At 55.0% G+C, this 14276-nt stretch overlaps 2 protein-coding genes across 4 annotated transcripts; one reads left to right on the top strand and one right to left on the bottom strand.

Annotated features, from left to right (window-relative positions):
• Window positions 1–845: 845 nt before the first annotated feature.
• ebpl (EBP like) lies at window positions 846–3755 on the top strand (the record flags this gene model as incomplete). Its single annotated transcript, XM_083937950.1, is given in 5 exon segments — window positions 846–1040; window positions 1518–1587; window positions 2396–2534; window positions 3509–3575; window positions 3579–3755. Coding segments are annotated over 5 exon segments (648 nt in total).
• A 43-nt stretch (window positions 3756–3798) lies between these two features.
• On the bottom strand, window positions 3799–13936 carry arl11 (ADP-ribosylation factor-like 11). 3 transcript variants are annotated; one of them, XM_083937846.1, is made up of 6 exons: window positions 13313–13936; window positions 12740–12842; window positions 11755–11820; window positions 7719–7834; window positions 7002–7179; window positions 3799–3986 (listed from the first exon to the last, which is right to left on the bottom strand). In XM_083937846.1, the coding sequence occupies exons 3-6, from the start codon at window positions 11809–11811 to the stop codon at window positions 3828–3830; spliced, it is 510 nt and encodes a 169-aa protein (XP_083793972.1). In that variant the 5' UTR covers window positions 11812–11820; window positions 12740–12842; window positions 13313–13936; the 3' UTR covers window positions 3799–3827. The 3 variants fall into 3 exon arrangements, with proteins under 3 accessions (XP_083793972.1, XP_083793971.1, XP_083793973.1); XM_083937845.1 differs by lacking the exons at window positions 12740–12842; window positions 13313–13936 and adding an exon at window positions 12261–12730; XM_083937847.1 differs by lacking the exons at window positions 12740–12842; window positions 13313–13936 and adding an exon at window positions 12331–12730.
• Window positions 13937–14276: the final 340 nt, after the last annotated feature.

The following is a 14276-nucleotide window of genomic DNA, read 5'->3' as shown; positions in this document are numbered from 1 at the left end:
CAGGACCGCTACAGAACCACTGCAGGACCACTGCAACAGAACCACTACAGAACCAGAACCGCTGCAGGACCACTACAGAGCCAGAACCGCTGCAGGACCAGAACCACTGCGGGACCGCTACAGGACCACAGAACCGCTGCGGGACCGCTACAGAACCACTGCAACAGAACCACCACAGAACCAGAACCGCTGCAGAGCGACTACAGAACCACTACAGGACCGCTACAGAACCACAGAACCAGAGAACCACCACAGGACCACAGAACCACTGCAGGACCACTACAGAACCAGAACCGCTGCAGGACCGCTACAGAACCACTACAGGACCTCAACAGAACCACAGAACCAGAGAACCACTACAGAACCACAGAACCAGAGAACCACTACAGAACCACAGAACTGCTGCAGAACCACTGCAGGACCAGAGCCGCTGCAGAGCGACTACAGAACCACTACAGGACCACCAGAGAACCACAGAACCGCTGCAGAACCATAGAACAAGATAAACACCACAGAACCACTACAGAACCACAGAACCACTGCAGAACCACCACAGAACCAGAGAACCACAACAGAACCACCACAGGACCAGAGAACCACAACAGAACCACCACAGAACCAGAGAACCACAACAGAACCACCACAGGACCAGAGAACCACAACAACAGAACCACCACAGGACCAGAGAACCACAACAACAGAACCACCACAGGACCAGAGAACCACAACAGAACCACAACAGAACCACCACAGGACCAGAGAACCACTACAAGAGAACCACAACAGAACCACAACAGAACCACAGTTCTACAACAGAACCACTCCAGGGTTGTGCAGAGGCCAGTATGGACCCGGTGGACCCGCTGGACTCTGGGCCCCCCCCCGGTCTCCCTCTGGTCTCCGTCCTGTCTCTGTTGGCGTGCGGCGTGCAGGTGTTGGTGGCCGTCCTGCTGACGCGGCTGGTCGGGGGGCGGAGCTCGGCCCAGGACAGGTGGATCCTGAGGTGGCTCTTCTATGATGTCATCGTCCACCTGACACTGGTACGACCAATCAGGAGCCGCCGCTGACTTTGTTTGTTTACGGTTGTTTACGTTTGTGTGTCTGTTGTTTACGGTTGATTATTTGTTTACGTGTGTGTGTGTGTTTGTGTGTGTTGTTTACGTGTGTGTGTTGTTTACGTGTGTGTGTGTGTGTTGTTAACGTGTGTGTGTGTGTTGTTAACGTGTGTGTGTGTGTTGTTAACGTGTGTGTGCGTTGTTTACGGTTGTTTACGTGTGTGTGTGTGTGTTGTTTACGTGTGTGTGTTGTTAACGTGTGTGTGTGTGTGTGTGTTGTTAACGTGTGTGTGTGTGTGTGTTGTTAACGTGTGTGTGTGCGTTGTTTACGGTTGTTTACGTGTGTGTGTGTGTTGTTTACGTGTGTGTGTTGTTAACGTGTGTGTGTGTGTGTGTGTTGTTAACGTGTGTGTGTGTGTGTGTGTGTGTGTTGTTAACGTGTGTGTGTGTGTGCGTCCTCAGGAGGGTCCGTTTGTCTACATGTCTCTGGTCGGGACGGTAGAGACGTCTGAAGGACCGCTGGCTCAACTCTGTGAGTTTACACTTTATACTACGCACTACGGTAAACACCGGTAACCGGTAACCGTTAACGTCTGTGCAGGTACAGAGTGACCGTTAATGTCTGTGCAGGTACAGAGTGACCGTTAATGTCTGTGCAGGTACAGAGTGACCGTTAACGTCTGTGCAGGTACAGAGTGACCGTTAACGTCTGTGCAGGTACAGAGTGACCGTTAACGTCTGTGCAGGTACAGAGTGACCGTTAACGTCTGTACAGGTACAGAGTGACCGTTAACGTCTGTGCAGGTACAGAGTGACCGTTAACGTCTGTGCAGGTACAGAGTGACCGTTAACGTCTGTGCAGGTACAGAGTGACCGTTAACGTCTGTACAGGTACAGAGTGACCGTTAACGTCTGTACAGGTACAGAGTGACCGTTAACGTCTGTGCAGGTACAGAGTAACCGGTAACCGTTAACGTCTGTGCAGGTACAGAGTGACCGTTAACGTCTGTGCAGGTACAGAGTGACCGTTAACGTCTGTGCAGGGAGGGAGTAACCGTTAACGTCTGTGCAGGTACAGAGTAACCGTTAACGTCTGTGCAGGTACAGAGTAACCGTTAACGTCTGTGCAGGTACAGAGTAACCGGTAACCGTTAACGTCTGTGCAGGTACAGAGTGACCGTTAACGTCTGTGCAGGTACAGAGTGACCGTTAACGTCTGTGCAGGGAGGGAGTAACCGTTAACGTCTGTGCAGGTACAGAGTAACCGTTAACGTCTGTGCAGGTACAGAGTAACCGTTAACGTCTGTGCAGGTACAGAGTAACCGTTAACGTCTGTGCAGGGAGGGAGTACGGAAAAGCCGACAGCCGTTGGCTCGTTTCTGATCCGACCATCGTTTCCATAGAAATACTGACGGTCGTCCTCGACTCAGGGCTCGCTCTGCTGCTGATCCACGCCGTCCTCAGGGACAGACACGACAGGTGAGACACGTCCTCAGGTGAGACACGTCCTCAGGGACAGACACGACAGGTGAGACACGTCCTCAGGGACAGACACGACAGGTGAGACACGTCCTCAGGGACAGACACTACAGGTGAGACACGACAGGTGAGACACGTCCTCAGGGACAGACACGACAGGTGAGACACGTCCTCAGGGACAGACACGACAGGTGAGACACGTCCTCAGGGACAGACACGACAGGTGAGACACGTCCTCAGGGACAGACACTACAGGTGAGACACGACAGGTGAGACACGTCCTCAGGGACAGACACGACAGGTGAGACACGTCCTCAGGGACAGACACGACAGGTGAGACACGTCCTCAGGGACAGACACGACAGGTGAGACACGTCCTCAGGGACAGACACGACAGGTGAGACACGTCCTCAGGGACAGACACTACAGGTGAGACACGACAGGTGAGACACGTCCTCAGGGACAGACACGACAGGTGAGACATGTCCTCAGGGACAGACACGACAGGTGAGACACGTCCTCAGGGACAGACACCACAGGTGAGACACGTCCTCAGGTGAGACACGTCCTCAGGGACAGACACGACAGGTGAGACACGTCCTCAGGGACAGACACGACAGGTGAGACACGTCCTCAGGTGAGACACGACAGGTGAGACACGTCCTCAGGGACAGACACGTCCTCAGGGACAGACACGACAGGTGAGACACGTCCTCAGGGACAGACACGACAGGTGAGACACGTCCTCAGGTGAGACACGTCCTCAGGGACAGACACGACAGGTGAGACACGTCCTCAGGTGAGACACGTCCTCAGGGACAGACACGACAGGTGAGACACGTCCTCAGGTGAGACACGACAGGTGAGACACGTCCTCAGGGACAGACACGTCCTCAGGTGAGACACGTCCTCAGGGACAGACACCACAGGTGAGACACGTCCTCATAATAAGACTGTGTCCCGTGTGTCCTCAGACACTTCCTGCAGGTGGCTCTGAGCGTGTGCGAGCTGTACGGCGGCTGGATGACCTTCTGTCCTGATTGACTGTCGGGCAGTCCTCACCTGGACACGTCCTCCTGGCTCCACCTGTGGGTCTACCTGCTCTTCTTTAACGGGGTCTGGGTGCTGGTCCCCGTCCTGCTGCTGGTCCAGTCCTGGTTCTCTCTGAGGACGCTGCACGCGCTCAGAGCGGGCGGCGGCGCGGACAGGAAGAGGAAGTAGACGTTTGTTGTTGAACTTTCAGAATAAAAGCACTGAGAGAAGCTGGAGCTGAGTATTTTATTCGTGAACGTGTCAGAGTTTATTAAACTCAAGGATCTTCGTCTGTCTCTTCTTGATCAGTTTGCTCACAGACAGGAACGCCTGCTGCAGACCCAGACCCTGCAGGGCGCTGCACGCCTGCACCTCCCACACCCGACCCTCCAGGCTGGGCAGGTCCAGCTGGGTGGAGATCTGTGGGGGGGGGGGGGGAGGAGGAGAGGAGGAGGAGGAGGGGGGGGGGAGGAGGAGGAGAAAAGAAGTCAGAAACAGCTCCATTTAGTTTTTGTTGTTCCCTTCCTCTGTCCTTGTTCCCTAACTAGGATGCTTCCTCTGTCCTTGTTCCCTAACTAGGATGCTTCCTCTGTCCTTGTTCCCTAACTAGGATGCTTCCTCTGTCCTTGTTCCCTAACTAGGAAGCTTCCTCTGCCCTTGTTCCCTAACTAGGAAGCTTCCTCTGTCCTTGTTCCCTAACTAGGATGCTTCCTCTGCCCTTGTTCCCTAACTAGGATGCTTCCTCTGCCCTTGTTCCCTAACTAGGATGCTTCCTCTGTCCTTGTTCCCTAACTAGGACGCTTCCTCTGTCCTTGTTCCCTAACTAGGAAGCTTCCTCTGTCCTTGTTCCCTAACTAGGAAGCTTCCTCTGTCCTTGTTCCCTAACTAGGAAGCTTCCTCTGTCCTTGTTCCCTAACTAGGAAGCTTCCTCTGTCCTTGTTCCCTAACTAGGAAGCTTCCTCTGTCCTTGTTCCCTAACTAGGATGCTTCCTCTGTCCTTGCTCCCTAACTAGGACGCTTCCTCTGTCCCTGTTCCCTAACTAGGAAGCTTCCCCTGTCCTTGTTCCCTAACTAGGAAGCTTCCTCTGTCCTTGTTCCCTAACTAGGATGCTTCCTCTGTCCCTGTTCCCTAACTAGGACGCTTCCTCTGTCCTTGTTCCCTAACTAGGAAGCTTCCTCTGTCCTTGTTCCCTAACTAGGAAGCTTCCTCTGTCCTTGTTCCCTAACTAGGAAGCTTCCTCTGTCCTTGTTCCCTAACTAGGAAGCTTCCTCTGTCCTTGTTCCCTAACTAGGACGCTTCCTCTGTCCTTGTTCCCTAACTAGGACGCTTCCTCTGTCCTTGTTCCCTAACTAGGACGCTTCCTCTGCCCTTGTTCCCTAACTAGGACGCTTCCTCTGTCCTTGTTCCCTAACTAGGGATCAGGACCAGAACAGAACCAGAACCTGGTCCCAGGCTGTTTGTGTCTCATACATGGACTTAAATCCCTGATCCTGGTCTCACCCCGGCCTGGTCCTGGTCTGACCCTGGTCCTGGTCTGATCCTGGTCCTGGTCTCTGACTCTCTCCTGGTCCTGGTCTCTGACTCTCTCCTGGTCCTGGTCTCTAACTCTCTCCTGGTCCTGGTCTCTAACTCTCTCCTGGTCCTGGTCTCTCCTGGTCCTGGTCTCTAACTCTCTCCTGGTCCTGGTCTCTAACTCTCTCCTGGTCCTGGTCTCTGACTCTCTCCTGGTCCTGGTCTCTGACTCTCTCCTGGTCCTGGTCTCTGACTCTCTCCTGGTCTCTAACTCTCTCCTGGTCCTGGTCTCTAACTCTCTCCTGGTCCTGGTCTCTGACTCTCTCCTGGTCCTGGTCTCTAACTCTCTCCTGGTCCTGGTCTCTGACTCTCTCCTGGTCCTGGTCTCTAACTCTCTCCTGGTCCTGGTCTCTGACTCTCTCCTGGTCCTGGTCTCTAACTCTCTCCTGGTCCTGGTCTCTAACTCTCTCCTGGTCCTGGTCTCTAACTCTCTCCTGGTCCTGGTCTCTAACTCTCTCCTGGTCCTGGTCTCTGACTCTCTCCTGGTCCTGGTCTCTAACTCTCTCCTGGTCCTGGTCTCTAACTCTCTCCTGGTCCTGGTCTCTAACTCTCTCCTGGTCCTGGTCTCTGACTCTCTCCTGGTCCTGGTCTCTAACTCTCTCCTGGTCCTGGTCTCTGACTCTCTCCTGGTCCTGGTCTCTGACTCTCTCCTGGTCCTGGTCTCTCCTGGTCCTGGTCTCTGACTCTCTCCTGGTCCTGGTCTCTGACTCTCTCCTGGTCCTGGTCTCTGACTCTCTCCTGGTCCTGGTCTCTAACTCTCTCCTGGTCCTGGTCTCTGACTCTCTCCTGGTCCTGGTCTCTAACTGTCTCCTGGTCCTGGTCTCTGACTCTCTCCTGGTCCTGGTCTCTGACTCTCTCCTGGTCCTGGTCTCTCCTGGTCCTGGTCTCTGACTCTCTCCTGGTCCTGGTCTCTGACTCTCTCCTGGTCCTGGTCTCTGACTCTCTCCTGGTCCTGGTCTCTAACTCTCTCCTGGTCCTGGTCTCTGACTCTCTCCTGGTCCTGGTCTCTAACTGTCTCCTGGTCCTGGTCTCTAACTCTCTCCTGGTCCTGGTCTCTGACTCTCTCCTGGTCCTGGTCTCTAACTGTCTCCTGGTCCTGGTCTCTAACTCTCTCCTGGTCCTGGTCTCTGACTCTCTCCTGGTCCTGGTCTCTAACTCTCTCCTGGTCCTGGTCTCTGACTCTCTCCTGGTCCTGGTCTCTAAGTCTCTCCTGGTCCTGGTCTCTAACTCTCTCCTGGTCCTGGTCTCTAACTCTCTCCTGGTCCTGGTCTCTGACTCTCTCCTGGTCCTGGTCTAACCCTGTTCTGGTCCTGGTCTAACCCTGGTCTGGTCCTGTTCTGGTCCTGGTCTAACCCTGGTCTGGTCCTGGTCTGGTCCTGTTCTGGTCCTGGTCTGGTCCTGTTCTGGTCCTGTTCTGGTCCTGGTCTGGTCCTGTTCTGGTCTGGTCCTGTTCTGGTCCTGGTCTAACCCTGTTCTGGTCCTGTTCTGGTCCTGGTCTAACCCTGTTCTGGTCCTGGTCTGGTCCTGGTCTGGTCCTGGTCCTGGTCTGGTCCTGGTCTGGTCCTGATCTGGTCCTGGTCCTGGTCCTGGTCTGGTCCTGTTCTGGTCCTGGTCTAACCCTGTTCTGGTCCTGGTCTGGTCCTGTTCTAGTCCTGGTCTGGTCCTGTTCTGGTCCTGGTCCTGGTCTGGTCCTGGTCTGGTCCTGGTCTGGTCCTGGTCCTGGTCTGGTCCTGGTCTGGTCCTGGTCTGGTCCTGGTCTGGTCTGGTCCTGGTCTGGTCCTGGTCCTGGTCTGGTCCTGGTCCTGGTCTGGTCCTGGTCTGGTCCTGGTCTGGTCTGGTCTGGTCTGGTCCTGGTCTGGTACCTCTCTGATGGTCCTGGAGTCGGGCAGGTCTTTCTTGTTGGCCAGGACCATCAGGGGGACCCCCCTCAGACGCTCGTCATTCAGGACTTTCTTCAGAACCTTCTGAGCCTCAGGGAGCCGGCTCCCGTCGCTGCTGTCCACCACGAACACGAGCGCCTTACAGTCGTCCAGGTAGAACCTGACAACAACAACAACAACAACAACAACAACAACAACAACAACATGATCGACAACAACGACAACAACATCAACAACGACAACAACAACAACATGATCAACATCAACAACAACAACATGATCAACATCAACAACAACAACAACGACAACAACAACAACAACATGATCAACATCAACAACAACAACATGATCAACAACAACAACAACAACAACGACAACAACAACAAGAACGACAACAACAACATGATCAACATCAACAACATGATCAACATCGACAACAACATCAACAACAACAGCAACAACATCAAGATCAACAACAACAACAGCAACAGCAACAACAACAACAACAACAACAGCAACAACATCAAGATCAACAACAACAACAACAACAGCATCAACAACATCAACAACGACAACAACATCAGCAACAACAACAACGACAACAACAACAACATCAGCAACAACAACAACATCAACAACAACAACATCAACAACAACATCATCAACATTGTTTGTTTGTTTGTTGTTGTTGTTGTTTACCTCCAGTTGGCCCTCATGCTCCTCTGTCCTCCCACGTCCCACAGCGTCAGAGACGTCTTCTTGTCCAGGTCCAGAGTTCCAACGTTGAACCCGATGGTTGGAGACGTTTCCACCACCTGAGAGTCCAGGACAGCGTTACAGGGACCTGGACCTGGACCCTAACCCTGGACCTGAACCCTGGACCTGGACCTAGACCTGAACCCTAAACCTGGACCTGAATCTGAACCTGGACCTGAACCTGGACCTGAACCCTGGACCTGAACCTGGACCTGAACCTGGACCTGAACCCTGGACCTGAACCTGGACCCTAACCCTGGACCTGAACCCTGGACCTGGACCTAGACCTGAACCTAGACCTGAACCTAGACCTGAACCTAGACCTGAACCTAGACCTGAACCTGAACCTAGACCTGGACCTGAACCTGGACCTGAACCCTGGACCTGAACCCTGGACCTGAACCTAGACCTGGACCTAAACCTGGACCTGAACCTAGACCTGGACCTGAACCTGGACCTGAACCTAGACCTGGACCTGAACCCTGGACCTGAACCTGGACCTGAACCTAGACCTGGACCTGAACCCTGGACCTGAACCTAGACCTGGACCTGAACCCTGGACCTGAACCTGAACCTAGACCTGGACCTGAACCTGGACCTGAACCTAGACCTGGACCTGAACCCTGGACCTGAACCTGAACCTAGACCTGGACCTGAACCCTGGACCTGAATCTGAACCTGGACCTGAACCCTGGACCCTGGACCTGAATCTGAACCTGGACCTGAACCCTGGACCTGAACCTAGACCTGAACCTAGACCTGGACCTGAACCCTAAACCTGGACCTAAACCTAGACCTGGACCTGAACCTAGACCTGAACCCTGGACCTGGACCTGAACCCTGGACCTGAACCATGGACCTGGACCTGAACCTAGACCTGGACCTGAACCCTAAACCTGGACCTGAACCATGGACCTGGACCTGAACCTAGACCTGAACCTGAACCCTAAACCTGGACCTGAACCATGGACCTGGACCTGAACCTAGACCTGAACCTGAACCCTAAACCTGGACCTGAACCATGGACCTGGACCTGAACCTAGACCTGAACCTGGACCTGAACCATGGACCTGGACCTGAACCTAGACCTGAACCTTGAACTGGTGTCTCACCTGCCCCTGTGGTGTCTCACCTGTCCTGTAGTGTCTCACCTGTCCCTGTGATGTCTCACCTGTCCCTGTAGTGTCTCACCTGTCCTGTAGTGTCTCACCTGTCCCTGTAGTGTCTCACCTGTCCCTGTGGTGTCTCACCTGTCCTGTAGTGTCTCACCTGTCCTGTGGTGTCTCACCTGTCCTGTAGTGTCTCACCTGTCCTGTAGTGTCTCACCTGTCCCTGTGGTGTCTCACCTGTCCTGTAGTGTCTCACCTGTCCTGTAGTGTCTCACCTGTCCTGTAGTGTCTCACCTGTCCCTGTGGTGTCTCACCTGTCCTGTAGTGTCTCACCTGTCCTGTGGTGTCTCACCTGTCCCTGTAGTGTCTCACCTGTCCTGTAGTGTCTCACCTGTCCTGTAGTGTCTCACCTGTCCCTGTAGTGTCTCACCTGTCCTGTAGTGTCTCACCTGTCCCTGTAGTGTCTCACCTGTCCTGTAGTGTCTCACCTGTCCCTGTAGTGTCTCACCTGTCCTGTGGTGTCTCACCTGTCCTGTAGTGTCTCACCTGTCCTGTAGTGTCTCACCTGTCCTGTGGTGTCTCACCTGTCCTGTGGTGTCTCACCTGTCCTATGGTTGGAGACGTTTCCACCACCTGAGAGTCCAGGACAGCGTTACAGGGACCTGGACCTGAACCTGGACCTGGACCTGAACCTAGACCTGAACCTGAACCTGGACCTGGACCTAGACCTGGACCTAAACCTGGACCTGAACCTAGACCTGAACCTGGACCTGAACCTAGACCTGGACCTGAACCCTGGACCTGAACCTGAACCTAGACCTGAACCCTGGACCTGAATCTGAACCTGGACCTGAACCCTGGACCTGGACCCTGGACCTGAATCTGAACCTGGACCTGAACCCTGGACCTGAACCTAGACCTGAACCTAGACCTGGACCTGAACCCTAAACCTGGACCTAAACCTAGACCTGGACCTGAACCTAGACCTGAACCCTGGACCTGGACCTGAACCCTGGACCTGAACCATGGACCTGAACCTAGACCTGGACCTGAACCCTAAACCTGGACCTGAACCATGGACCTGGACCTGAACCTAGACCTGAACCTGAACCTGAACCATGGACCTGGACCTGAACCTAGACCTGAACCTTGAACTGGTGTCTCACCTGTCCTGTAGTGTCTCACCTGTCCTGTAGTGTCTCACCTGTCCTGTAGTGTCTCACCTGTCCTGTGGTGTCTCACCTGTCCCTGTAGTGTCTCACCTGTCCCTGTAGTGTCTCACCTGTCCCTGTAGTGTCTCACCTGTCCCTGTAGTGTCTCACCTGTCCTGTAGTGTCTCACCTGTCCTGTGGTGTCTCACCTGTCCTGTCGTGTCTCACCTGTCCCTGTGGTGTCTCACCTGTCCTGTAGTGTCTCACCTGTCCTGTAGTGTCTCACCTGTCCCTGTAGTGTCTCACCTGTCCTGTGGTGTCTCACCTGTCCCTGTAGTGTCTCACCTGTCCTGTAGTGTCTCACCTGTCCTGTAGTGTCTCACCTGTCCCTGTGGTGTCTCACCTGTCCCTGTGGTGTCTCACCTGTCCTGTAGTGTCTCACCTGTCCTGTAGTGTCTCACCTGTCCTGTAGTGTCTCACCTGTCCTGTGGTGTCTCACCTGTCCTGTAGTGTCTCACCTGTAGTGTCTCACCTGTCCCTGTGGTGTCTCACCTGTCCTGTAGTGTCTCACCTGTCCCTGTAGTGTCTCACCTGTCCTGTGGTGTCTCACCTGTCCTGTAGTGTCTCACCTGTCCTGTAGTGTCTCACCTGTCCTGTGGTGTCTCACCTGTCCTGTGGTGTCTCACCTGTCCTGTCGTGTCTCACCTGTCCCTGTGGTGTCTCACCTGTCCCTGTAGTGTCTCACCTGTCCTGTGGTGTCTCACCTGTCCTGTAGTGTCTCACCTGTCCTGTAGTGTCTCACCTGTCCCTGTAGTGTCTCACCTGTCCTGTAGTGTCTCACCTGTCCCTGTAGTGTCTCACCTGTCCTGTAGTGTCTCACCTGTCCTGTAGTGTCTCACCTGTCCCTGTGATGTCTCACCTGTCCCTGTAGTGTCTCACCTGTCCCTGTGGTGTCTCACCTGTCCCTGTGGTGTCTCACCTGTCCTGTAGTGTCTCACCTGTCCTGTAGTGTCTCACCTGTCCTGTAGTGTCTCACCTGTCCCTGTGATGTCTCACCTGTCCCTGTAGTGTCTCACCTGTCCCTGTGGTGTCTCACCTGTCCCTGTGATGTCTCACCTGTCCCTGTAGTGTCTCACCTGTCCCTGTGGTGTCTCACCTGTCCCTGTAGTGTCTCACCTGTCCTGTAGTGTCTCACCTGTCCTGTAGTGTCTCACCTGTCCCTGTGGTGTCTCACCTGTCCTGTGGTGTCTCACCTGTCCCTGTAGTGTCTCACCTGTCCTGTAGTGTCTCACCTGTCCTGTGGTGTCTCACCTGTCCCTGTGGTGTCTCACCTGTCCTGTTGTGTCTCACCTGTCCTGTGGTGTCTCACCTGTCCTGTGGTGTCTCACCTGTCCCTGTGGTGTCTCACCTGTCCTGTGGTGTCTCACCTGTCCCTGTGGTGTCTCACCTGTCCTGTTGTGTCTCACCTGTCCTGTAGTGTCTCACCTGTCCTGTGGTGTCTCACCTGTCCCTGTAGTGTCTCACCTGTCCCTGTAGTGTCTCACCTGTCCTGTGGTGTCTCACCTGTCCCTGTAGTGTCTCACCTGTCCTGTGGTGTCTCACCTGTCATGTAGTGTCTCACCTGTCCCTGTAGTGTCTCACCTGTCCCTGTAGTGTCTCACCTGTCCTGTAGTGTCTCACCTGTCCCTGTAGTGTCTCACCTGTCCTGTAGTGTCTCACCTGTCCTGTCAGCAGTCTCGCCAACAGAGTGGACTTCCCAGACGAGTCCAGACCCATCAGAATCACCTTGAGACACAAACACAGTTCTGGTCCTGATCAGAGACTCGTGACATCAGAGAGACAGATGGGTGGAGACAGACAGACAGGTAGGGACAGACAGACAGGTAGAGACAGACAGGTAGGGACAGACAGACGGGTGGAGACAGACAGACAGACAGGTAGGGACAGACAGACAGGTAGGGACAGACAGACGGGTGGAGACAGACAGACAGACAGGTAGGGACAGACAGACAGGTAGGGACAGACAGACGGATGGAGACAGACAGACAGGTAGGGACAGACAGACAGGTAGGGACAGACAGACAGGTAGAGAGAGACAGACGGGTGGAGACAGACAGACGGGTGGAGACAGACAGACAGGTAGGGACAGACAGACAGGTAGGGACAGACAGACGGATGGGGAGACAGACAGACAGGTAGAGACAGACAGGTAGGGACAGACTCACCTGGGGACTGGAGCTGTGAGCTGAACCCATCAGATTTGTGATCACAGCTCTGTGTGTGATTGAAACTCACCTGTCTCAGGTGTGAGTCTCAGGTGTGTGTCCCTCCTGTGTCTCAGGTGTGTGTCAGGTGAGTCTCAGGTGTGTGTCAGGTGTGAGTCTCAGGTGTGTGAGTCTCAGGTGTGTTTCTCAGGTGTGTGTCCCTCCTGTGTCTCAGTTGTGTGTGTCTCAGGTGTGTGAGTCTCAGGTGTGTGTCAGGTGTGTGTCAGGTGTGTGAGTCTCAGGTGTGTGTCAGGTGTGTGTCAGGTGTGTGAGTCTCAGGTGTGTGTGTGTGTCAGGTGAGTCTCAGGTATGTGTGTGTGTGTCAGGTGTGTGAGTCTCAGTTGTGTGTCTCAGTCGTGTGTCTCAGGTGTGTGTGTGTGTGTCAGGTGAGTCTCAGGTGTGTGTGTGTGTCAGATGTGTGTGTGTCAGGTGTGTCCCACCTGTGTCTCAGGTGTGTCCTGTAACACCAGAGCAGCGTCCAATCACAGCAGGTCATGTGACGGAGGGACCGGTCCGTCTGCATTTCTGTCCTCAGGAAACAAACTGTTGATTTATTTACACTTTAACAAACGAGGATTCACGTTTACTCACTTTACATTCACACGCAGGGAAACGCTCACTTATATATTTATTTATTTATATTAATATATATTTAACAACAAATATAATAACATAATACAAGTGTGACACAGACAATGAACTGAAGTTTAGACTTTTAATAATAATAATAATAATAATAACTATTATTGCTGTTTTATGATATTAAATGTGTTTTCATGTTTTAAAACATATTTAATTATTATTTCGTTATATTGGTTATATAGTGACATTTAATTTACAGTTAAATTAAACTCACTTATTATTATTTAGTTGTTATTTTATTGATGTGGTTTTATTTTATTTGACTTATTTTTATTATACTTTTATTTGTGTTGTTTGATTTTATTGTCATTTTTAATTTCTTGTTTGTTATTTTATCAGGTTATTTCTTATGTTGTTGTTGTTGTTTTTACCCTCCGGGCTCCGGGCTCCTCCGGGCACCTCCGGGCTCCTCCGGCTCCTCCGGGCACCTCCGGGCTCCTCCGGCTCCTCCGGGCCCCTCCGGGCTCCGGGCTCCTCCGGGCACCTCCGGGCTCCTCCGGCTCCTCCGGGCTCCTCCGGGCTCCGGCTCCTCCGGCCCCTCCGGCTCCTCCGGGCTCCTCCGGGCTCCGGCTCCTCCGGCCCCTCCGGCTCCTCCGGGCTCCGGCTCCTCCGGGCCCCTCCGGGCACCTCCGGGCTCCTCCGGCTCCTCCGGGCTCCTCCGGGCTCCGGCTCCTCCGGGCTCCTCCGGGCTCCTCCGGGCCCCTCCGGCTCCTCCGGGCTACTCCGGGCCCCTCCGGCCCCTCCGGCTCCTCCGGGCTCCTCCGGCTCCTCCGGGCCCCTCCGGGCTCCTCCGGCTCCTCCGGGCCCCTCCGGCTCCTCCGGGCTCCTCCGGCTCCTCCGGGCCCCTCCGGCTCCCCCGGGCCCCTCCGGGCTCCTCCGGGCTCCTCCGGGCACCTTCGGCTCCTCCGGGCTCCTCCGGGCCCCTCCGGCTCCCCCGGGCCCCTCCGGGCTCCTCCGGGCTCCTCCGGGCACCTTCGGCTCCTCCGGGCTCCTCCGGGCTCCTCCGGGCCCCCCCGGGCTCCTCCGGGCTCCTCCGGCTCCTCCGGGCTCCTCCGGGCTCCTCCGGGCTCCTCCGGCTCCTCCGGGCTCCCCCGGGCCCCTCCGGGCTCCTCCGGGCTCCTCCGGGCACCTTCGGCTCCTCCGGGCTCCTCCGGGCCCCTCCGGGCCCCTCCGGGCTCCTCCGGCCTCCTCCGGGCCCCTCCGGGCTCAGCGGGCTCCTCCGGCTCCTCCGGCTCCTCCGGCACCTCCGGCTCCTCCGGGCCCCTCCGGGCTCCTCCGGGCTCCTCCGGCTCCTCCGGGCCCCTCCGGCTCCCCCGGGCTCCTCCGGGCTCCTCC

The sequence above is a fragment of the Echiichthys vipera genome (genome assembly GCF_963691815.1).
Source record: "Echiichthys vipera genome assembly, chromosome: 23".
Classification (NCBI taxonomy): domain Eukaryota; kingdom Metazoa; phylum Chordata; class Actinopteri; order Perciformes; family Trachinidae; genus Echiichthys; species Echiichthys vipera.
The sequence above is the reverse complement of the archived record's forward strand: the minus strand, read 5'-3'. Positions and strand labels throughout refer to the sequence as shown.